The sequence below is a fragment of the Cebidichthys violaceus genome, unplaced genomic scaffold, assembly GCF_023349555.1.
Source record: "Cebidichthys violaceus isolate CVI_PGR_0920_01 unplaced genomic scaffold, fCebVio1.0.p SCAF_10, whole genome shotgun sequence".
Classification (NCBI taxonomy): Eukaryota; Metazoa; Chordata; class Actinopteri; order Perciformes; family Stichaeidae; genus Cebidichthys; species Cebidichthys violaceus.
Window position 1 is genome coordinate 5,489,824 of NW_027176263.1, and position 25,417 is coordinate 5,515,240.

The 25,417-nt window shown below is 41.1% G+C and overlaps 2 protein-coding genes across 2 annotated transcripts; one reads left to right on the top strand and one right to left on the bottom strand.

The window, feature by feature from the left end:
• Positions 1 to 300: 300 nt before the first annotated feature.
• Positions 301 to 13,510, bottom strand: pdzd7a (PDZ domain containing 7a). Its single transcript, XM_068722001.1, has 15 exons — positions 13,318 to 13,510; positions 12,530 to 12,667; positions 12,164 to 12,338; positions 11,471 to 11,647; positions 10,834 to 10,981; positions 9,534 to 9,594; positions 8,314 to 8,841; positions 7,089 to 7,244; positions 6,459 to 6,631; positions 5,524 to 5,615; positions 5,326 to 5,417; positions 5,067 to 5,135; positions 3,499 to 4,164; positions 3,077 to 3,177; positions 301 to 798 (listed from the first exon to the last, which is right to left on the bottom strand). Exons 1-15 carry the CDS (start codon positions 13,508 to 13,510, stop codon positions 622 to 624), a joined length of 2,946 nt encoding a protein of 981 aa, XP_068578102.1. The 3' UTR covers positions 301 to 621.
• A 2,657-nt stretch (positions 13,511 to 16,167) lies between these two features.
• Positions 16,168 to 25,215, top strand: sfxn3 (sideroflexin 3). Its single transcript, XM_068722049.1, has 11 exons — positions 16,168 to 16,257; positions 18,260 to 18,432; positions 18,555 to 18,725; positions 20,085 to 20,183; positions 20,664 to 20,739; positions 20,851 to 20,936; positions 21,043 to 21,170; positions 21,348 to 21,397; positions 21,573 to 21,622; positions 21,719 to 21,766; positions 21,876 to 25,215. Exons 2-11 carry the CDS (start codon positions 18,269 to 18,271, stop codon positions 21,970 to 21,972), a joined length of 969 nt encoding a protein of 322 aa, XP_068578150.1. The 5' UTR covers positions 16,168 to 16,257; positions 18,260 to 18,268; the 3' UTR covers positions 21,973 to 25,215.
• Positions 25,216 to 25,417: the final 202 nt, after the last annotated feature.

Below are 25,417 nucleotides of genomic sequence, written 5' to 3' on the forward strand. Positions count from 1 at the left end.
AATGCAGCACAAAAATACTGAGCAGCAATTTGTAATAATCCCCCCAGACATCCACTAAACCCAAACTATCAGTTTTGACATAATACAGGGGTTTAATCTGGGTATAAATCTCTAAATCTCATAACACAGGCTGAGGTAATCTCCCTCTGGCAGGCCTGCGGGGCTGCAGGACTGAGATGCTCCAACTGAAAAGTGCAGACCACTGGCTCCACAATCAGCAGAGGTCATGTCAAACAGTGGCACAACTTTAACCGAGGAGGAGTTCATGAACCACATGATCTTATCATACTTACTTACTTTTTGTCTAGTTAATGTGCAATATATGCGTTTAGTAAAAACAAAGCAAAAAAGTAGAAAAAGTGATCTATAACAATGTTAATCTGGATAAATAAACAGTTTCAACATGTCCACCTTTCTCTTTGACATAGTTACTGTCATAACTCTGCCTTACAGAGGACAAATGCTTCTGTGCATCCATTCCTCTCCACTATGACTGGAGATCTATACATCCCATATCCTCTCTTCTGGAATGAACCCTGTAGTTTATTCACTCCCGCAGGAGTTGCAGGTTTTGGTGTCCTTCATGCCTGAACTGCAGTCTAACTGTGAGGCACACAAAGGTTAGTCTGCAGGTCTCCTGGGGCTGGTGGGGGTTGTAGGGACCTTCGAGACCTTGACCACAAAAACCATCGGATCTTTGGCCTTGTTGCTGAACGCTCTGCGAATTACATCCACCGCGTGCTGATGAGTCACTCCCTGCAGACTCTCGCCATCCACAGACAACACCTCATACCCTGCCTGCAAATGCAAACACAGGGTAAACATCTTAATGTGCAAAAACTCTTTCTAAACAAAGAATAGGATTGATTATTATTCATATGTCATGATTACGTGTATCTCTGTATGTTTTTCTTCCCATCTGTATCTTTTTTTTCTGAAGCGATCTGTCCCTTATACACAGTTCCCATAAATCTGCACTGATTGTGTCCCTTGGCGGGAACCTGATTTATGCCAGAGAGAATTGGGGCCCTCCCGTTAGTTTAATATATTCACACTGAAGGCCGTCACTAGTGCACATATAAAGTTTCCCCTTCAGCACAAGGTTATTGTAAAAAGAACATACACTGAGACAACCACACACACACACGCACAGCTGGGACCGCTTTCTCGTTGTTTCCTGCAGGATGCGAGCAGAGAGTGGCAAAACTTTGGAAGCCTGAGGAGAGGAACTTCCTCTGATGTCATCAGCATTTGACGAGGATGCACCTGCCTCGTGTGCTCAACCTCAGTGAAGGTTAGCAACACATAACACAAATACACAAGGCCATTGTTGTATTTCCACCAATCACGTCTTTTCCCTTTCCCTTTTCCTTTCCAGTGATTAGACACAAAGAGATTTGTTTTCCCTTTATTCTGCACTATTGCATTTGATCTATTATAGGTCAAACATATTTGTATAGGAGGCGGTTAGACTTGTGCTGCTCTGTGTTTGCCCAGACAGGTTTTCTTACAGCTCATCACACAGTCTGGTATTCACCAAAAACCTTATAGCCTTCCGTGAGGACAGTATCAAAAGATTTAGCTCCATTTAACCAAAGAGGAGATTAAAGTGCTTTTTTTCATTTTTGAAAAGTAATTTATTTGAATTAAATAGATCCCAACCTAATCTGCCCCATCCTCTTTACAGCCATTTATGGAGTGCATTTATGAGGTTCCTCTTTTCAAGCCAATGGACATCACGATCCAAAAATAACACGGCCTGTAAAAATGACTACAGCTTGCATGAAAAGATCAGTGAATCGTTCACAATGTGGTTTACCAGGCCATTACAAATAAATTCAACTAGATTATTTAGCTAAGGAGAGGAGAAGTATTGGCTCCATGTATTACCTATTGTAATGGAAACACATATGAGATGCTCATTGTGGATGATAGAAAATATTACTAAATCTACCAAAATATATAGAGATATTCTCTAATTTACCTCTAATGTCATCGAGCCAAACCTCTGCTCAGGTCTGTCCCTGAAACAAATTTTATAATGTGGATAAACGTTAATTCTTGTGAGGCCACACTGAGAAAGGCCATTGTATATTAAATTGATTATCAGTTGTATGCACAGATTGCAGAGTGGTTGGTTTGGACAGAAGGGGTCTTGCCGCATTACTCTGAAATTTGGTTCAGTCATTGATGGTTCCCAGAGGGTGAAATACAATCTGTCTCGCTGTGTCACGTTAAGGTTTTTACACATCCCAATATCCTGCTTTATTTTCCATTTCCGCCATTCCTTTCACTTTGCTGCTCTTACTGATTTCATGCTTTCTCTCAGTTGTTTACATCTTCTCTTTTTTTATATTCTCCTTGCTTCTTCCAAGATTGGGTGCTTACCATGTGTCTTCATATTGTGTGACTGCAGGCACTGAAGAGGGAAGTCCTTGGAATTTGAAAGCCTGAGAAGATACTGGATTTCCCCTATTTTTGACACTCTAATCAGGTATTAGACCTGGGTATTGGTAACTAGCTCTTAGGAAACACACCTCTTTTCAAGTATCTTAATGCACGTGTTGTTTGTCTCTAGTCCAAAATTAGCCTGTGGTTAACTATAGTGAATGAGTGTGTGTATCAGGTGTGTTTAAGTGAACCAAGCCAAGATCACGGATGACTGTTAAGCTACTGTGCAGGCAGTATATTACCAATACATTAGCAGACCAGCACCTGTGTGTACCTCATCAATAATGGAGGCGATTGGCTACTTGAGATGCCTCTCCACTATTTTCGTCTCCATTCCTCATTGCACACCTTCAACCTCTCCGTCATAGACATGCGTACTTATAGCAACAACAACTCAACCACAGGACAGAGGTCGGACAGGTTCATACAATACAACCAAGATGGACATTAATGTGCTTTAAAACCATGGTGTTAAGAGGGAATGTTTAATACTTATGTTCAATGTGTTTATCACCATTTGCAAGAATAATCATAATTTTTCATTTTTTAAATCCTTTGTCATTAAACTGACACCCATTTTGATATATTGAGGTGTGTCTTCCTGTCTCTGCCATATTTAACTCACCTTGAGAGCCTCATTCATAGATGCAGCTCCTCCTGGGAAGACTTTCTCAATCTTTATCATGGGCTGGACTCTAGACTCCATACCTCCAGAGATACTAATACCTGTAAACACACAGAGAAATACAACATTCATAAACGGGATTGCTTGACAGTATTATATTCAAACTAGTCTCATAGCGGGTATACTCGTTGGTCATTTTTAGTTATCATTAGAGCATTAACTCTTCCCTTCAGTTTAGTGATACCCTGACCTCTACTGGTGAGGTAATGGCTATGGGAGGATGAAAACATTCAAATGGACAGTTTACAATAGTCATTTAGCTGTTTTTACTGTATGTACTTGCAAGCATATTGAACACACTGAAATCAATCGATTAAACTTAAATCAAAGTGGAAAATACACAGTTTCTGTATTAAACTCACCCAGTGACTGCTTGGCCTTAGAGATGGTCAAAGTGTTGATTTCATACTCCTCAGATGGCAGAGTTAGTCTTCTTTTCACACCATTTTGTGAATGTCCATTTAGCTGCTGACTGCTCTCTCTGCCTGGGGATGCACTCTTGTCTCTCGGGGCCTCAAACACATCATCCAGAGGGCTTCTCCCTCGCCGCGGTGAAGGCACACGTACGCTGACCTCTGTGTAGCCCTCCTGCCTGCTCCGTCTGCCATCTATGCTGTCAGGACTCAACTCCCTCAGCGTTCTCCCATGCCCGTTCCTCACAGGCGACCTCCCTCGTTCAGGAGCTGCATCTCCTCGGTCGGACACTGACAACAAGGAGACCTCGCCATACTGCGACGCCCCGCTCTCTCTTCTGTTTGAGGAGTGATGGGTTTGGCGCCCATGTTGAGCGCTGAGAGGTGATTCTCTGAGGAGGAAGCTGTGGGGGGGTAAGGGGCTCAGGGAGCGGGAGCGCACATTGGTAGAGACATAGTTGTCCACAGGTACATCCAGCAGAGGGGTGAAGGCACGAGATGGAGGCAGATAGCCTGACTCTTGGCTGGACAAACGTAATCTCTCCAACTCCTCAATCAGCTGACACTCCCGCAGTTTGTCCTGGACCGGCTGGAGGTGGAACCCACCCCTGTAGTCTGGACAAACATTACATCTGTAATTCAGCTTTAACCCTGCAAAAGTTTATTTTAAAACTTCTGTTGAACTTCTGCATATAAACACAGTGATGACTTAAAAGATTACTCCACAGATTTAGCATTGCACTCACGATGGACAATTCAACAAATTATCAAAAGTGCACAACCAGAGATATTGCCTTTTTTATTCTTTTTCTTACTTTTCAAAACCTGGTGCCCACATTACCCACAATGCAACCGTTTGGATCTAGAAAAGCACTCACTAAACGCTCTTTGAAATGTCACTGTCATCTTATATTCATAATTTCTTTGCAAAACAAATCCTTTGTGAGTCTAAGCACCAAACTGAAATAATAACGTTGACCCTATGACCCCTAACCTGTGATTTTGGAAAGTGAGACGGCTGCAGTCGGTCTAAAGTAAGACTGTATTGATTGTGTCTCAATGACTCTTGAATGAAGAAAAGGATAAAAGCATCTCTGTGTTGTTGAAGTGTCACAATGGCCAACCAGGCTCGTCTCAGCCCTTTCTGTTGGCCACAGATATGTAACACAAGCCTCTGCTTCAGCGCAGCCACAGGAAACCTGAGATATTTTGTGCATGGCAATGTGTGTGTGTGTAAGTGTGTTTTATATGAAGTTGGAAGGTGGCTGTGTGTGTGTGTGTGTGGTGTTTCAGTTTGACACTACAGATATGAGGTGAGTTAGGATAGAAGTGAAGTGAGGGAGGAAAAATAAGAGCGGGAGGGGAAGGAGACAAAAGGTGAGAGGTTTAAGCCCCTAGTGTATCTTGTGTTGCTCTGGGATTAGAGGACATCAAGCGGACGGAGAGGGTGACAGAAGAAAGAGGTGAGGTCTCGAAAGAGAAAGGGTAAGAGGAAGGAAGAGATACAACGAGTGTACCTGGGATTGGGGTGATGAGGTGACGTCGAGGGGTTCCACTGCGAGGGGAGCGCAGAGCTGGAGAACGAGCTAAGAAGAAATAAACTAGATATATCACTGGTTTTCCATGAATCCTTTATCTATGGATAACCTGAGCTGCGTTTTCTAATTTATATATTTCTTTTTTATCTTTCATGCATACAGGAAATTGTGAATTTACGTTGAGCTCTATGAATAAAAAGAATCTGAAAAGTGACGTTAAGTACATTCCTCTGCTTACCAGAGCGACTTTTGAGGATGTCGTATGCCTCCAGCTCAAAGGGCATGACCATGCTGTCAAACTGACCCAGCTCAGTAGTAGGTATCAGCATCCTGCAGAGGATATTGATCAGCATCAGTTACATGCATATCAAAACATACAGTATGTATATATATATAAAAACAGAATTATACTGTACATATACTCTATGTATCTCACCTTATTTCTCTGAGAAGTAGCAGTTTCTCTGGCCTGTCCAAGATTGCCAAAATGGGGCGCACTAAATCCTCAATCACAATGTCGGACAAAAACTGAGGGAAAAGTTAGATTGGTACACAAATTAGAGGAGAAGAATCAGAACAACCAACTAGTGTGGTTGGGTATATAGAAGGATTTCCATCAGGCTATTTTCTGACTTTTAAATGGGTTAAAATTCAGTTTACTTGTCACAAGGAGTAATACTCAGCATGTGAAAACAGCCGTATAATTTCTTCTCTGGCTCTGGAGGGAGTTTGGAAAAAACAACCCTGATGATGTCATAGAGATGTCATCAGAATTGTCTCGGGACAGAAAGTGTGCGTTGCAAACTGAAGCTGTTAAGTTTGAAAGAAGAAAACATTTAGGAGGAGGAGTGTCAGTTCATTGTGAGTCCCCATACTTTACCGAAGTGTAACACTAAATTCCCTTTAACTTAAGGTGTATAAACCATCAACTGTACATTGTTATGATCGACATGATATGTTGCATGATGTTACTGATTTGTTGCATGTACATTAAATATTAGCTTTTCCAAGAACACCACTGCACTCTGCTGTTTTCAGTCTTTGGTGTTTAATTATTGTAACAGGTGAGTCATACTGTGCTAAATAGACTTGATATATTCTGCAAGGAGCTGATCCCCTGAAATTGGCCGCTGAGTGTGAGATGGTGCCAGATGAGACAAGGGGATCAAATGATGGCTGATATTTGATCCTAATCATCAACGACATGCCAAATCCGTCTTTTTTCACAGCCGCTGCCAGACACATCTATCACTAAAGGACACTCTGCAACACGAGGAACAATACTGCACACTTAAGCCTGAAAGTAGTTTGACAAAACTAACAGAGGAGAGTGCCACTGAGGTGTTAGTAATTTCAGATCGGAGAACTCACCCGCCGACAGTGTCTCATCACAGCTGCCACCTCATCCTGGCTGAGCAGTTTCTTTGCCATGTCCTCCACGTGCTGCAGGGTCTCTGGTCGGGGCAGCGGGCTGCTGTCTTTAAGCCCAGCACGGGATTCCCTCGGGGAGGTCAAGAGCTGGAAGGATCGACCCTGCTCCTTGTCTGAGGAATTAAAGGGAAAACGGAAATACACAAGATCTGCATGATGGCATGAGATTTCAATACAAAATGAAGATTTTATCTCACAAACCCAGGGATGTCCATGCAAAATGATGAATTGAAGCAGATGAATTCACATCTATGTCTGATGTTTGTCGGTTCCCATCCCATATCACTACTGACGTTAACTTATGAACGTCCAGAAATGAGCGAACAGCTGCAATGGACTTGAACACCGCAAATGACAAAAATATGATCTGAAACAGGACACTATGCATTTTGCCTGCTTCCAGACCTCTGAATTGCTGCCCATATCTCTAATTTGTTCAGTGATTCAAATATGATAACTGAAGTGAAACAAAATGGCAATTCAGTCAAAACCGTAGGCTATATTTTGCTTGGTTGAATGCAGAATATGTGCCTGGAAAGAAAGATAAAAGGTCTGTGACTGTGCTCTCACCTTTGTTGGCATGGTGAGATGGGGACTTGGAGCGGCTTTTCTCTTTACGGTCTTTCTTGAAGAACAGGTTGACAAAGGTTTTAGATCGCTGCAGGCTGGTTTTACCCTCTCCAGAGCTCTTCTCCTTCTGTTGTCTCTGCTTTTTTTGTCTGTCCTCTATAGGTGGAAAAAACAATACAAAATAGCATTCAAGTCCCTCTAAATCAAACAGATACTGTATATTTTCCCAGCCAAATGCTGTGAAACATGATGACTTTAAATGACTTTAACATCTGCAAAATTATGTAAATGAATGCAAACAAGTAATTTAACTAAATCATACAAAAATCTTCCATTAAGTGGTGTTGAACCATAGCAAGAATAGGACATTCTGCATCTCTGTGTTTGGTGTTGAAAACATAATTCATTCGTACTTCATTCATTTCATTTCTTTGTACTTGTCCATGCTTAAATGTTGGCTGATAAACTCTCTCCGCTATGAATACAGACTGTTCATTTCTCTTCCAGTCAGCTCCTCTGTTCAATGCAGTAAATCTGCCACTGTGTAAAGTAACACAGTAATACTGATGAATTGCAGCGACGCTAACCTGAACACACCCCTATCTTTTAAAGGCACTACAGCGAAGTGCTCCTGCTTACATAACAAATGGCAAATCGGCCCTGAGCTTCACCCCAAGCACCCGCTGGCTCCTGGAGGTATGAATGAGCTAGATGAATTGAAAAGGAAAGGCTAATAACTCAACAGCCCTGCCAATGCTTGGATGAGATATTCTCCATATGCTTGTTCTTGTTCATTTCTCACAGAGGTATAACAACTGAGAGTAAAGGATGGTGATTAATCAGAAGCTTGCGTTGAACTTTGTGCTCTTGGACAAATTGTGTCTGGAGCTTAAATCAGCCATGTGGAGTCTGATAGAAAGATGAGGGATCATTAAACTGATTGATAGCCTGCAGAAAGATCTGTGAGGATTTGGGAATTGATCTCATTACAGGAATGCAGGTACTGCCACAAAAATCAGCTAGAGAACTGAACGTGATTGTGGCTACAATACTCACCATGACGTGTTTCTGGAAATCGATGATACTACCTCTATAATCAACAACCACAATACAGAGTACAACCTGACTGATAAGTGAAGTTGCCTCCCTCAAACATGTTTTGCACAGTTTTTAACTGGAAATTCTTGTTGTTTTGCCAGAATTTCGTTGAACCTGCAGGTCTCACCTGACACAGTGATATGGCTCCGGGAACGTCTGATTGGCTTTCGTGGTCTGCTCAGGGCCATCAGCGCTGCCGTCTTAGGTGAGTGTTTCACTACTTCTTGGTCCCCAGGTGACAGCGTCCTCGTACCTCCCTGCCCTCCTTCTCCAGGTCCTCCCATCTCCCTCGGGCCTTCCCCTTTCCCTCGTATGACTGTGTCCTTCAGCAGCAATGTGGCACCTACAGTCCGGCTAGTTTCTGTGGCGACCAGTCTGTCTGGGTACGACCCATTAGTTGTGGGGTGGTCTGGTTGGTTCGGGGGGTGGGGGTCGGTCTGCATGGCGGTGTCAGCAGTTCGCTCTGTGCTGCTTTGACGTCGGGAGCGGTCCTCCGTGGAGATGGCGACGTCTACCATCTCGGAGCCAAAGACATGAGGGAAAAGAACCTGGGAGAGACCACTGAGGGAGCTGAGAGGGGTGCTGGAGGACAGCGAGGAGGCAGAGGAGTTGGAGTCTGAACCCTGGGAGGATGGTGCAAGGCCCCCATTGGCCACTGTAGAAAACAATCCATAATTAAAACGAACAATGGTGATTAGTGTGTGTTTGAAAATATTATTGAGTGTGTGCAATATGAATAAAACTGTTCAATTGTTATATCTGAGCACAACAAACACACAGACAGACACAAGCTGCAGGGTGACATAGTGAGTAAGATTTGCAAAGCTTAATTTCGTCATTTTACACAATCGGCTTTGTTTGGATCAAAGTCTGTCTGCTCTCATGTCCTGTTAATCCTCTGAACTTTTGAGAGACAGAACATGAACCCGGAGTTGTTCTATTTCTTTCTTTTTTTAATGAAACTCCAAAATGACTCTGCATCTTGACCTAGATGTCAGGTCGTGCTCTGTTCCAGACGACTGAGCTGCCTTTGAGTACACTGAATTAATCCCTGTCTGTGTTCAGAAATATCAAACAAGGACTTTGACTCCTATGAATATGTATAAGCAGGATACATGTGGCCCCTGTTCCACTTTTTTAAATAAGATTTCCAAGTAGAATCAAAGTGACTTCGCAAATGGAAATGATGATTAAAAACTCCAAATCACAAGGTCACATCTTCATTATTTTTGTTCTATAATACTTAGTTTAATGTAGGTCATTCTTTTCATACTACTGTTCAAGTCATTATTTCTATAAAAACTCATCTCTCTCTTGTAAAATCATATTGTGGTATAGTCAACATACAATTGTCGAGCCAGCCATATTCTGCCACCATCTCCTTGTATGCAGGGTATCTGCCAGCTTCCTGTTGAAGTGCAGAAACAGGAAATGTTCAGCAAATGTTTATCATAACATAAACCGTGATGATAAAACTACAAATTGTTACATATCAAAATGTGTCTTACACATTATGTAACTCTGTTACCACAAATGGGTCTAATATAGGACAGAGGGAAGACATAAATTTCAGCTTTCTGTTGATTATAACCTGATCCCTGACTGCCTTTGAATAATGAACGTCGTCCCTGGCTGTTTTTCACACGTGGAACCTGAGATCAGAGGAGTAAAATGAGCACACAGCAATGTCAGCGAGCTAAGAGAGCACTCAGACACACTGCACAATACACATGTGCCCATTCATACACACAAACACACACACAATTCCTTTATCTCAAAATGACACAGGTTAAGTGGCGCGGCTTTGAACACATGCGTACACAGACATGCGTAAAGAACTCGAGGGCTGTAAGCCAGCTGCCTGCTCTGCTGTTCAGCCTCAGTCTGTCCCCTCCTGAGAAGAGCTGGTGTTGTTTAACACGCTGTAACATTTATTATGTCACAGCACTTTAAAGCACCCAATCAATTGTTATGTTTCAACCGGAGCAAATGATTAACACTGCAAAACAACACTGAACCACGATGTATAAAGGACCAAGTGGAACACAGTTCTGAAATCAGACGAAAACCTGCATTAACTGTTCTTTTGGACACTTGAGGGGAACAAGCTGTAAACACAACATTTATATACTATCACCTTATGAAGTTGATGTGGTTATCGTTTTTGATGCTTATTTAGATATCCAGCAGACATGGAGAAACATCAGCACTCATTTGGAGTTGTGTTTCTGTCCATCAGATGAATGTAAGCCCAACACTCACTCTCCTTTTAGCTCTATTTTCTTCTCCACTGACTTCTATTTCGCTCTTTAGTTGCTTAATGGTCGACAATATTCACCAGCTAGTCGCTAATAGTGTCTGTCTGCTGCTTGGGGCTGAGCATGTATTATACATTGGGTTAGAGTTTATTAGCTTAAAAAAAAGGGATGATTAGAGCGGTAACCAAAATCAAAAGTTGCAGGTCAGACTGAAACAATGAGCTTAAAGAGGCTACAATGTGCCATAGAGCTGAGGGGGACTGCAAAGTTGGGTGATAATTCACTGTCATTACAAGCTACAGTATCATTTGATTCATTATTAATGTAAAAACTATTGATTTGTAGACTTTTAAATTTCACCTCAAGTTTATCTATAAAATGTCTCTCACCCTGATGGTCAACATGACATGAGTGTGGCTCTTCAGGACCTCGACTGCATTGCTATGGGTGATGTCATCAAAGCTGATCCCGTTGGCTGCTAGGATTTGATCGCCCATCTTGATGCCATGCAGCTCTGCAAGCCCGCCCGGGTCCAACCTGAAGAGATTTAGACACACAAACAGTATTAGGTTATACTTGACTTATTATATCAATCAACACTTTCACGTCATTTTCTACTCTACTAAGTATTTAAAATATTTTATATATACTAAATGTATGTGTTTTGTTCACACTACAAACTAATCAAAGCAGCTTCTTAACTTTTGTTGTAATAGTGATGAAGTCAACAACATTTGCCTGCCACAACCTTCTAATTGAGGTCTGATTGCTTTGATTCAATAAAACAAGGACAAACAAACAAAACAAAGCAAATGAGATTATCTGATTTTTAAATTGAAGTGGGAAAATTGTGTTGTTAATTGCCACCCTTTTCTCCTTTTTGCTCAAGGACACTTCAATGGGCTAAGCTCCACTGCATGCACCCACTGCACCACCCTGAATAATTTTGTTCTTCTGATGCCGATGGCCTCTTCAGGTAAAACAAGCATTCGCTGAATATGTTTTCAAACCACACTTGTTTCATACTTAGAAACATAAATTCCTAGTCCGAACTCTTTGCCTCCTCTGATGTTGAAGCCCAAACAGTAGTCATCTGAGGTGGTGAAGAGATGTACGATTCTGCGGAGAGCGCTGTCTGAACTGGCCTCTGACGGTGTTCGACCGCTCTCCTCCACCACCATCCGCCGGTGAATCAGATCCACCCTACGCACACACACACACACACACACACACACACACACACACACACACACACACACACACACACACACACACACACACAGACAGACACATGCAAAAGATGACACATATGCATGCCGGAGATACACTGCTTTCCTCTGCTGCAGTCAGGCCTGTCAGTATTGGTTAATCAAATAGCAATAAAGGTCATAGAGGTAATCCATCCACTGCTGCCACATGAAACCAAGATACAGTATATCCCACAAGAAAGATAACCAGTGTGAGCTACAGTTAAGCAACAAGACTTCACAAAACAAGGGCCATGCAAAGGTCAGTGGTGGTAACAACAAGGTTGTAGTCTGTACTTTGCATAACAATAGAGCAAAGTACAGTGATAATATTCAGTTACAGTTTGATAAAGTTGTTGAATTAACTATGAAGTGTAAATATTTAATCGTAGATCCAATGTACAATATCATTTTTGGCAGCATTATTCACATTGACACAACTGAGCAGCACCTCTCAGCTGTTTGGCCTCACCATGTGGTCTTCTCCTTGGAGTAGCGGATGCCGGGGATCTTGCCCACCCGTCTCACCACCATCCGCAGCCTGTTATTGCCCGTCAGGACCTTCACAGCGCTGCTCATGGTGATGCTCTCCAGGCTCACCCCGTTCACCTCCACCAGCTTATCACCCACAGTCAGCCCGGCGTGCGCTGCAGACACAGGTGGAGCTCAGCATGATGCACAAGAGTAAATGTCACATGGAAACAGAAGACCACATGCCCAGATGTACGCTCACTGAAAAATAAGCTTGCCATCACCGTGAGAAACATATTCACACACACACACACACACACACACACACACACACACACACACACACACACACACTCTTCCTAATAACCTGCAGAGCTGTCATCCTCCACCTTGCTGACAAATATGCCGAGTCCATGTTCAGAGCCCCCGCGGACACTGAAACCCAGACGCCCATCTGGAGTCTTGTCGACTGTCACTGTGTGAATGTCTTCACAGTCATCCCCTCCTGCAACACAAAACTAAGTCAGAACATCATTCAAAAGTAATTTAAAACTGAATGAAAACCAATTAATTTGCAGAAAGCATTTATTTGGGGTAAAGAGAAGTGAAACATAAATATTTAATATCTAATACATTACAAATTTGACCAACTTCATGCCAATTCCTCAAACCTAGAAATATTAATTAAATGTTCCTCAAAGTAGTGTGAACTTTCCCAACCATGAGTCACTGAGATATTCATCTGTTCTGTATCTACTAGGGCTGCAATTAACAATAATTTTCATCATTGATAATTTTGCAAATTATTTTCTCAATACATTCATGAATTGTTTCATCAATAAAATGTCAGAAAATAGTTCACAGAGCCAAATGTTAAATCAGCTATCTACTTGTTTGGTCACAAAACTAAAAGATTCAGTTTACTATTATATGAGAATAAGAAAAACAGCAAATATTTACATTTTAGGAACCAAAACCACTTAATTGTTTTGGGTGAGTGGATGAATAATTGACTCAACAATTAATCGACTAATCATTTAATTTCTATTATCTATTGCATTATTAATAATACCTGACTAACAATAGTCCTGAATGTGCCTCTGCAGCCAGTGGCCCTGTGTGTGTTACAGTGATTATGGAGGACTGTGAGCTCACCATCAACAGGTGCGTTGATGAGAATGACTCTGCCCATCGGTGAGGAGGACCTGTGTCTGTGGCGGTGCTGTTTCTTCAGCATGTAGCGTGTGGTGCTGTGGGAACCCCCGGTCTGGCCTCCATGGTTTAAGTGGGGGTGCCCCCCTCCATTTGTCATCTCCCTCCAGCCAGAGGGGTGAGAGGAGTGAGCCATGCTATGTGTCTGGCAACTCTTCCCTCAGTCATCCAGACAGGAGGATATCTGTGGTCCACTGTCCGGATGGAAGAGGTGCAGCCTGGGATTTAGGCAACGGAGGTGAGGAACAAATGTGGTGGGGAACTGGACTCTTTTTTGCTCTTGCTGGTCCAAAAGGGATGATAAAATACTGCAGTTGTTCCACACTGCAGGGAACTTAAAAAGCTCTAGGTAACATCCCTGATCATCATTAAAACCAGTTTCAGACCATTATTAAAGCTTAGCAAAAGAAACCAGGATCCAAAATAAAAAATGTGACGTAGAAAAACTCAAAATTAAACTCAACACAGCTGAATGAACAAACTACACATTCATTTAAAAACGATGGCAAAAAGTAGAGCTCCATGATTGAACTGTGGACCTTTCTTTGTAGGTGAAAGAAGTTGGTATAATCCACTAGTTTCCTTTGCAGCCTCTGAATCCATCTCCATAGAGCCCGTGGTGCCTTGTACCCCCTGCTTCAGCTGAGAGGCTGCCGGCCTGTCTACAGAGAAGTCAGTGTTGCATGGTGATTCCCCTCGGGTCATGTTTAATTAAATGGATATCTGTTGTGAGGATTATATGCTGTGATGAGTAATGATATGTCAGAAGTTCCAGATGGGATAATAGCAACTCAAACTCATTTTAATACAGTAATGACCTATAACCTTGAATAGAATAAAAATAAAGTAGAATATCTCTCCTTACATTGTGTCAACCGAAGAGACGTTGTCATTGAACTTCACAAGTTTTTCTATTATTTAGCACCATGGACAGCGACACGACATAAAACAATAAGGTGAGTTTTGATGGTTAAGTATCATCTATAACTAACTAACTAAACTTGTTGACTACTTGTTGACATTGTTCCGGTAAACTTGAAGGCGTCTTGCTTCAGTCTAAATTCCTGTTAATTCCTTGAAACATTATAAAAACGCTTGAGAAACAACATCATGACATTGCGTCTAAACTAGAGTAAACAATGAATGAGAGCCTTACCTGCTGTGTCCATGTTGTGCCGGACGAGCTCGGACGGACGCTCACTGGTCCGCCTCGCTGACGCATAATCGGACACCTCCGGATTATTAGTGCCGCCTCAGTTGTTCTCCCGGTGACAATTATTGTCTTAAGGTGTAAGCCTTTTACATAATACTCTGCAGCTCTGCAGCCATTAGCGATGGACTAATGATGATTAAGCACACTAATTGCACTTACATTGCAGTAACACCGCCTCAAGACTCTGTCAGTTTGTCCTCAGGTAGACCTTGTTGTTAATATGTTAATTAAGTCCATATTTCCCCGTTAAACTACAGAGAGGTGGGTGTGGAGAAAGTGATCTGTGGATCTTCCTGACTGCCTTAATTCGCTGTGACTGTGAGGTGGGTAAACAACCCCACCCGGTGGTCAGATGTGTCACATCACAACTTGTATGCAGATCAGATCCCAATCTCCGCAGATATGACCAATCATATTAATTACACTCATGGACGGGTTATGAGACAATGCGCCCCTGGCTCAGACATGCAAAAAAAGGCCGTACCTCTCCTACATACCAGTAAAACAAACACATTTTTAGTTGTTTAGCCTCTTGTTATGGTTTTGTGTCTCTTCCTGGTTGGTACTTGTCTCTTTGATTGATATTTTGTAGGGGAAGGCCAGGGGGGAGGCTGTGACACCTTGGGCATGTGTCCATTCAGTAATCCATCCATGATAACACTAAACATATGGTAGCCAAACAGGAAACATTGACCTTGAACATGTGTTTTTTTGTATTAGCTCTGCTACATTTTTCACATTTTGGTGTGATTGAGTAGTGTAAATAATCACAGAATCATAGGAATCATAAAGGTTGTTTTAGTTGGGCATAATCATTATTCAACTTTATTAACAAAATCAATGCACATCATAAAGCCATCATAGCTTGAACAAATGGAGCGAGGATAATACATTTACATACATGAATGTACAGTATATCATAATTGTTTTCAAAAGAGTTACTATAAATACAACCAAAATAAACATAACAAAAAAAAGAAAGACAACAACATGCTTCACCCACTTCATAGCACGTTTTTTTACTGAAGAATACACACATACAATATGAATTAATTAATAATGTAAATTAGAATGGAAGGATTGCAGTCAAAATAGTTGCAGGGTGTGACATACTGTACATTACAAATATTCTTCTAGACCTTCACGAAACTTTGCTAAACACAATCATTCAACGGTATTGTCATTTTAGACATTTATATGACTTTTGCTGGAACGATTGACAATTTATACAAATTCTATAAAGTATAATAACACATGGGTGAGCCAGTCAGCTGTTTGTTAACCAATCATGTGTTGTCTACCTCCCACGCCCACGGGTTTCCAACAACTCATGTCTTCCATGACAAACACCGCCCCCATACGTCACTGCACGGTGCTGCTTTCAGAGGCCTCCACAAAGCTCCGATTTTCTAGGTCCAACTTCTGTGCGACTGATTTGGGATTTGAGGAAAAGTAGTGTGATTCTAATATATTATAATATCCGATGAGACACATGGTGAAATGAAGTTAAGTTGGGTACAACAGAAAACAATTTATACTTTCCCTATTTGCCTTCCTGTCATTTGCGGTAAAAATGCGTTTTACCACACTTATAAACGTACCAGAAGGCAGCATAGCTCCACACTGTGATATTGAGAGGTCATACATTTTCGAAAAAGAAAGCCAACCAGGTAACTACGTGTGATTGCTGACCGCGTTCACATCTTTAATGAATTAAGATGATGAAGCACGATTCGACTAAGTCAGTGTTTACGCCGCCTCAACGTGTGTCCTTGTGACGTTAACTAAAGCGCTAGCTAGCATAGTAGCTTGTACACTACCTAGCTAGCTGGCTGGGCGTTAGTTTACCAAGAGAATAAGTGAAGTGGGTTTGATGGCGTGAAAAGGTCTAGCTCAACACATGATGTTGTGGGGATTTTATTAGCTTTGAATGTCCTGTTTTAGTATTCTTTCATCCAGTATGTGTGTGTGTATGTGTGTTTCAATGGTACTATCAGCTGCCTTGCTAGCAAGCTAGCTGAGGGGAACCAACAGAAACTAAAACACCCGGCAGCGTGTCGTGACTTGTGTGTGTGTGTGTGTGTGTGTGTGTGTGTGTGTGTGTGTGTGTGTGTGTGTGTGTGTGTGTGTGTGTGCGCGCGTGCGTGCGTGCGTGCCACGCTGTCTTTTTGATCAGCTACTTGCAATGTGACACTAAAGTGTTCAAGTGTATTTGAGAAGAGCAGAACAATCAGAACTCGTTGTTGTGTTCAGCAAAAATATTCAGTGTCTGTGTCTTTGAAATCCACCATATCAGCTGTTATCTCGCCCTGGAGGAAACGTTATGTTCTTGGGTTTGTAGATATAACCAGATATATAGCCAGAGATATAACCAGGTCATGATCTTGTCGAGCCCTGAACACTGTCAGGCTGGTGCTTAAATATTACATACAGAACATTCCTGTGATAGTTTAGTGTTCTGTCACGCACAGAGATGTCTCCTGTACACTGACTGACTATGTACAAGGGTAAAGAGCTAAAACAACCGTTTAACAGAATAGTAATGGGCAACTGTTTTTCATTTTAAACCAAAAATGTCTCATATTTACTTGTCCCAACTCCTCAAATGTGATGATTTGCTGCTTTTTGTTGTCTTAAGTGAGAGTAAAGTGAATATCTTTGGGTTTGTCTGACAAAACACAATTTCAAGGAGTCACTGTAGGAAATTATATTCAATATTTTTACAATTTTCTGACATTACTCAGTAATGTGAATCATTACCAAAGAGTGGGTCGGGACTCACAGGTGGGTTGCCAGAGATTTTATGAGGGCCGGCAAAAAAAAATCGGAATTTCTTCCATAAACTTTTATTAAACATTTATATCTACAGTATACATGTTGACTTGAATGTTTTGTATTGTTATTATCTAACCAAAAACCCATTAATAAAAACAACAACCAACTGACTTCTAGATAAGGGAACCGGAATTGCAAAATGCAAACTTGTTTCTGGGTTTTAGGACTTTTTGCTGCAGGAGATACAAACACCACAAGTGCTGACCTACATTTCTAGCAGGATTTAGTTTTCAGTTTAGTTTCTTATATATTGTACTAACAGCCACGACTAATACAGGAGGATTGAGATCAGACTTAAACTGATACATGTTTTAAAGAACCTACAGTCTGACAAAACAACAGTAGGCCCTTTACAGTTTTGAACTTGACACAGTGAGAACAACACTTAGAAAACGTTCTCCATGTCTAGCTGTGTGCTTTGTATTTCAACGTGTATTGAGATTCAGAACATGCTAATAGAAAGTCAACCTGGTCGACCAGTCTGTTTACAGTTGTTTGCTCAGAAATGTGTGTACTTGTACTCGGTTGTATGCTGTTCAGTGATGGAGGAGAGGACTTCACCTCAATGCAGCTCTGAACTGTAGCAGAGCTATTAATAGAGCAGAGGTGGAGGCTTAACTGGGCATCCAAGGTTTGTTTTAATGATCAGCAATACTTACTCGATATCCTCCAAAACATCTCAATAGAACAGGGAACGTTTCCATCAAATTTCTTTTCTTTGATCAGACGTTTGTCAATTGAAATAATAATTTTTCATTTTTAGACTATACTTTAGTCTTAAGCGTAGATTCGTAACATAGTGTGAATACTAATTAACATGTCTGCTATTGATTAAAGAAAGCCAGGATGTCTGAAGAGCTGTCCCTCAACATAAACATCAAGGAGCCAAGATGGGACCAAGGCACGTTTATGGGGCGCGCCAAGCACTTCTTCATGGTCACAGATCCCAGGAACGTCCTGCTGTCCTCTGAGACTTTGGAGGAGGCCAGAGGGATCATGGAGGACTACAGGTAGAGGGGTCAGGAGATAAGAGGATAGAGTAGGAGTACAGAAATAAATGTTTTTGAGAGACAACTTCTGTTTTTAAATATGTGGAAAATACTACATCACTCCACTGTTTTGACTCCTTCAGGGCCGGAGTCGCGAAGCCCGGTCTGACGGAGGATGCGCTCTGGAGAGCCAAATACATCTACGACTCCGCCTTCCACCCCGACACCGGAGAGAAGATGGTTGTGGTTGGCCGGATGTCAGCTCAGGTGCCGATGAACATGTCCATCACAGGCTGCATGCTCACCTTCTACAGGTACAGCAGAGGTTTCAATGCATGATTCAATGTTTTCTAAACACCAGCCTGAAAATGGCTTCATCAGAATAGAATGGAGAAAGTAGATGAAATAGAAAAACAGAAATGTGCTGAATATGATAGTTTCCATGTAATTTAAATGTAACACCGCATACAACACGGCATAGAAATAGAGATTTTAATCCCTCCACAGAGTGAAAATCCTCTTAAAGAATAAAAATGTCACTCATCGCTGAATACTGATGAATCATTGGGCAGCTGAGAGGACAGTGAAGTCATGTGATAATGTTGAGCTGAAACAACAAAATGATTAAAAACTAAAAGTAATTCTTATAGTTTGAGATATTTATCAAGTGGAAATTACAGGTTCACAGGTTTTAAGAAGTGGTTTATCTCAAATGAATAAATAATAAATTATTCAGTCTCATTTATACTAAAGCTAAAGGTGGAAGTCTTAAAATAGTTGAAAAAAATGGCAATGTGAAATAAAAGCCTCATGCATTTAAATTTGCACAACAGGCTTTGGAAAAGAGACATTTTCCAGTAAAAATTCCTGGAATTAGATACAAATTAACTGACTGTATTTAATATTTTGTCCATATATATTTATTTCATGATGTCTTGTTAATTTGTTTAACATAGAATTATTACTAGAATTACTTTTGGAATTTTGTCTGGTGATTAAACAAGTGATCAATGGGATATTACAATGTCATGTTTGCATACTACCACAGGAGGGAGCCAAAGTATGACATTTTTAATTCTGTGCATGGTGACTTTAAATAGTAAAAATTGGCAAAACATCTGATTATGTATCAAATGAGAGAAAATACAAACACTTGTAGGCTAACTTGTACTGATTGATTTAAAAACAAACAAGAGAAACGGTTTTACTTCAAAAACCCCGTTTAGTCCTAAAGGAACAGAGTATAATATATACTCTATAATATATATATATATAATCTGAGACAAACCTGTAATTTGGGCTAAAGAAATAAACCTGTGGCTTGATTAACATGACGGATGATTTCATAGCTGCAGGAAAAAAGAACAAACATCTCTAGCTACAATGCTCCACTAACAGGTGGTTCTTGATCTTTATCTACCAACTTTATTCAAAACTTAACTTCTGGGTTTTAAATACTTGATATTTACAGAGTGAAATAAGTAACGAATGATGGTACATGCAGTGTGCTTATTATAGTGAATAACCCACACTCTCTCTATTGTGTGGACTGGAGACAGTACGGTATTTTTGCTTGTATGCTCTACCTGACAAACTTTGTCAAATTTGTTCTGTGCACTGTGAAATCTCACTTCTTTAAACACACTGTCGTTGTCGTTCCCTCTCGTTGACAGGACTACTCCGGCTGTGGTGTTCTGGCAGTGGGTTAACCAGTCCTTCAACGCTGTTGTTAACTACACCAACCGCAGTGGAGATGCCCCCATGACCGTGAAGTACGGAGGACTCCTCACTTCCCTTCCACTCTAGATCTTTCCTGTCCTCCCTCTAAACTAGTGTCTGTAAGGAGGCTGAGGGAGCTGCTGTCCTCTCCCCTTCCCTCACAGCGGTATTACGTTCCACAGTTAAGCATGTTCAGCCCCACGTAACCATGCACTCATGCTGATATAGGTTTTATGCTCCCGGTTGGTGTCATGCCAAACTTGCATTTGCATACTCCTCTCATCATTGTACTGCAAAAAATATCCTTCAGATGCTGCTGAAATGCATCACATGCATGTATGAAGAATAAGGGGGTTGCCTCTGTACATCGCAAACCTAGCATGAATCTGCACACTTACTCAGGCAACTCTACTTTAGTTTACCTGATTGTCAGCCACAGACGTCATGTGCTGCATCTATTTATGATGTGTGCAAATGTTGAAAAGGAAGTGGGTAATTAATGGGTGATGTGCATCCACTCTGTCTCTTTGCAGTCAACTTGGTGTAGCCTACGTCAGTGCTACTACTGGAGCTGTGGTCACTGCCCTGGGTCTCAAGTCTCTAGCTACTGTAAGTGAATAAACAGAGTAAACGGATACAGAGCAAAGATCTGAATATCTATATGTACATTTGTGCAGAGATTTGCTGTCTGTATGTGTTCTTGATTCTGTATCTTTGCAGCGTCTCCCGCCGATCGCCAGCCGGTTTGTCCCCTTTGCTGCTGTTGCTGCTGCTAACTGTATCAACATTCCCTTCATGAGACAGAGGTGAGGTCTCCTAAAAGCCGAATCCCTCTGCTTTGTTCCCTCGGCAGCTTTTAGGAACTCTTTGACGGCTGCTGCTCTACATGACTTCGTTTTTTGTTTCTTCCAGGGAGTTGAAGTACGGCATCCCTGTGATGGATGAGAATGGAAACAGGTTAGGAGAGTCTGCCAATGCTGCCAAGCAGGCCATTGTGCAGGTGGTGGTGTCGAGGATCGGCATGGCAATGCCAGCAATGGGTAATGTCGACATTATATCTACTGTCTTTGCCACCGCACCGTGGTTTATAGCACGAGAGATAAAACTCTCACCCTGTGAGACGCATACTAAAGAATACTAAAGCATGCTTAAGTTAGAGGTTCTCTTTCATGAAACGGAACACTTCACCTAATTTATTTTGATTTTTTTCTTTACAGCCATTCCCCCTGTTATAATGAATGCTTTGGAGAAGAAAGCTTTCATGAAGGTAAGCAGACTGCATCCATCACTGTCATACTGTTGTTGTTTTTAGTCAGTGGATTAACTGGGTCTGCCCGGTCTGTATTGTGTGAGGCTGAAAAGAGTCCTGTTGCATTCCACATGTTACACATACATTGAGACATGCAGACAAACATGTTGAACTTGACTTTGTCTCCCTGTAGCGGTTCCCAATTCTAAATGCTCCGGTCCAGGTGGGACTCGTCGGTTTGTGGTGAGTAATTTACACATAATGGACTCTATTGTCTGGTCTTTCAAAGGTAAGAGTGACACTGTCTAAAACCTCCCTTTCCATCTCTTTGTTTTTCAGCCTGGTGTTTGCAACTCCACTGTGCTGCGCCCTCTTCCCGCAGAAAAGGTACAAACAGCCACACACTCTCCTCGGAGGAAAAGGCGATCAAACTTGTACATGCAGTGTTATCTAACATGTCAGCAGCGCTTTAACGTGTTCAACTATCTCTTTGCAGCTCTATGAGTGTGAGCGGGCTGGAAGCAGACCTGCAGGAGAGGATACGACAGACAAGTCCCAACACCACCACCGTCTACTTCAACAAGGGCCTGTAGGACCAGCCAACACATCGACACGCACACGCACAAGACAAAGATACACTCACACACATGCTATGTACACGTCTGTTGTCCTGTGGGCGCAAGTGGGAGGGCAAAACTGAATTTATTTGTTTTTTGTTGTTGTTGTGTGTTGCTGCATTTTTTTATTTTAATTTAACCGCATGGAGCTGCTCCATGTATAACAGGGTTTTAGGGTGTTGATTGTTGAGTATTGGCAGAAGGAAAAACACTTTGAGAAGGAAGAGCACTGACTGTTCTCTCTGTACATGGCATTCCTTAGAGAAGAAAAATGGACTCCTGTGTTTTTTTTAAAAAAAAAATTTTTATTATTGCCGTGTGTTTTCTGTCTTCCTTTGGTCAAACCTGCCGATAGGGAGGCAACTCATGAAGTTACTGATTTGTGTTTCACTCTCAAATATTTCATGTTGCATTCAGGTTAACATAAGTTTGAGGTACTTTGGTTAATTATTCGTAACTCCAGACTCAAATGAAGGCTTGTGCTTTTAAGGCTTCTGAATTATTTTGTTTTGCCTAGAGCCCCCCTCCTTTCATTTAGATTTCCTCTTTCCAATTCCTGGCTAGTCAGCATTGTGGTATTCTGTTTTGAAAAGTAATATTTGAAGCTATTACACACTGACTAAAGTATGTTGAAATTATCGCCACCAATTCATTTCCTCCTCGTAGTTCAACCATGTAGCTCTACTGTGTGTTGATTAGCTTTGAATAATCAAACCCTTTGTTGTACTCTTTAACCCCTGCAGCTTCTTGCTCTCTTCAACTCTCCTGAAGTGTACTTATGCTCCTTCATATTCATAGACTAGGTCATTACGTGCTAGGTAGAATGTGGCAAAGAAAATATGTAGACATGATACTGCAAAAGCTCCCAAAGCACAGCCATAGAGCGCATCGGTGAACACTGAGTGTGCTTTCTATCAACATAAATATGTACTGTTGAGATCACTTTATGAACGAGTGCAGTCGCTATCTTTAGTGGCATATTAATGAAATATTTGATTGTTGTAGTTTGTGGTGCTTGTTCGGAGGTTGTCAAGTGGAGGAATATACTTTGTTGTGTCTAATTTCAGGTCCTTAAATTCGGACACGCAGGGTTCTGATCAGAGCCATTGATGTCCTCATTGTTTCCAATGAAAGTAGCTCATGTTGCGTGACAGAGTCAAAATACTAAATGCTTATTTCTAGGTAGGGCAGTGGGTAACGGTGTGCACAGTCTTTGTTGTGGCTTTGTGAAAGTGGTCAGTTTGAGCTTCTCTGATGAAATTCATTCACATTGTTACTGAAACACGTGACTGTCCGGTTAGATAGTGTTGATTGTGTCAGTGTGGAAATATCAGCTGGATTTATCCCTGTGTTGTCTCTCTGGATTATGCAAGAATAGGTATATTTTTCTTTGATATATAAATACATATATGATGTACAATATATTATGGAGCACATGTGCATGAGGATTTTTAGGTATTTTAACTTGAAGGTGTGCCTCTGTTAGTGAATCCACCAGATGGGCCCACATATGCATCAGAAGAGTTTGCTGCTAATGAGCGAGCGCACCTCGAGGGCTAATGAGTGTTCAGATTAGAGGATCGGTCCTCCAGCGGGACACAGTCACAGAGTACTATGATTCAATGTTTGTGCAAAGTGATGTTTTGTGTATGATAGTCAAAGAAAACGCTACCCAACAGTAAGATTGTTCAAACTTCCATTCACTTCCATCAAGCATCTGTAGTCACTCGAGTTTGTGTTTCAGGAAGTTGAAGTTGAACATTTATCTAAAGTAAACTGATTGTGGGTGTTAAGGGACTGTAGCAAACTGCACAATTATCAACTTCTGTACAGAAATGCACAATGATTGTGTTTAAATGTGATACTGAAACTGAAGTTTAATTCCAAAGTGCTCTATGGATCATTTTAACTATCCTCAAATATACGACTCCTCACTTCTGTATGAGAATGTGGAGGTCTTTGTATTACTTTAAAACGATGGATCTTATTTTGGAATGAAACTCTTTTTTTCAAGGTTTATCATTGTCATTCATATTTTCATTGAAACATTTAACAGCCGGACAACAGCTACAGTTTGAGTCCCTTGCCCCCCCCCCCCCCTGTAACACAAAGACATGATCACATGCACTGCAGGACAGTGTTTCAGAGTTAGCATCACTAATGTTTCCGATATTTGATATGTACCCCGGCTGCATCATTAGGACATAGTTACCGTGTTGTGTGTTTGGGGTGTTTTCCTGCGGAGGATGAAACTGCACTATATAACCTTTGCTGTGCTGCTGTAGGAGCTAGATGGATTTGTGTTGCTGTTTAAGGAATGAGTTTGTGAAGATTGTTTATATTGAAGATTGTATTTGTTTATGATGTTGACTGAACTTACTGCTAATTAATAATCTATTCAATGTTTGGCAGTTTTCATTGCTTATAACCAAGTCGCTTTAGCTTCTGCTTCTGCTTTTTTCCTTTGTTTTTCTGCTCTTGGAATTATGGTGCACAATTGCCAAGAACAAAACTGGGGGGTCTGAGTCAGCATTTAGATAAATTTGTAAACGTGTATCTCAGCTTGTGACCGTAACGTGTCGCACCAATAGATCTTTCCAAAGAGGAGACGGGTATGAATTGGATTGAGGAGAAGAAGAGTGTAGCTTTTCATGTATTTGTTTCAGCTTTAACGTATGGACCTTTTTCCAGGCTTTTCTCATTCGTTTTTGTTGTTTTTTTACAGAAATGGTCCTCATCTTTGTAAGTGTAACTCTCATAAGCTCACCAAATGTTTCAAAAACATAGCAAAGCATAGTCATTAACACAGTTTACAGATTGGACATATAAACAAATCCCAACACAGTTTAGTTAAGTTAAAGATCATATTTTTGGCATTGATTTTATTGACAGTCAATAAATTCTCATAAACTTCACATAACACCGGGGAATTTTGGCAACCTGGTTGAAAACCCACTAAGTTAAGAATTTAGTTGTGCATGAAATTAAGAAAATGTCAAATCTTTGCATATTGAAGGCACAAATCAAAAGACAATCCGTTATTTGTAACACTCCATGAATGTTTTTGTTATGTACTTACAATTTACACCCGTAGATCTGTCAGTGTTGGTGCACAGTGTATTCTCCCTCGATTTTGTATTGTGATTAAATATATTTCCTTGATGTGGAATGTATTTTACTCAGAGCAATAGAATAAAATATGTAACATTAAAGTCCAAACCTGTCTGCTTAATTTAACAATATTAAACATATTATAAATGTTTTTGGGGACCAGAAAATTTACTCAAAAGGGTGAAAAAACACACACGATGGATTTGATACATAATTCCACATTTTAGACACAAACTGGACCAAGTCAGTTTGTCAAGTCATTTCTAGAAATACAAAAACATCCCTAAGAGTTGGTAAAAACATATGTACA

Bases quoted from the DNA above. Each gene is read 5' to 3' on its own strand.
- sfxn3 (XM_068722049.1), top strand. From the start codon at position 18,269: ATGTCTGAAGAGCTGTCCCTCAACATAAACATCAAGGAGCCAAGATGG. The intron at 20,740-20,850 runs GTAAGTGAATAA...GTATCTTTGCAG, and splicing joins GTCTCAAGTCTCTAGCTACT to CGTCTCCCGCCGATCGCCAG. The intron at 21,767-21,875 runs GTACAAACAGCC...ATCTCTTTGCAG, and splicing joins GCCCTCTTCCCGCAGAAAAG to CTCTATGAGTGTGAGCGGGC.
- pdzd7a (XM_068722001.1), bottom strand. From the start codon at position 13,510: ATGGCTCACTCCTCTCACCCCTCTGGCTGGAGGGAGATGACAAATGGA. The intron at 12,668-13,317 runs GTGAGCTCACAG...TTTGTGTTGCAG, and splicing joins CATCAACGCACCTGTTGATG to GAGGGGATGACTGTGAAGAC. The intron at 6,632-7,088 runs GTGAGAGCACAG...TTAATTCCTCAG, and splicing joins ATCTCACCATGCCAACAAAG to ACAAGGAGCAGGGTCGATCC.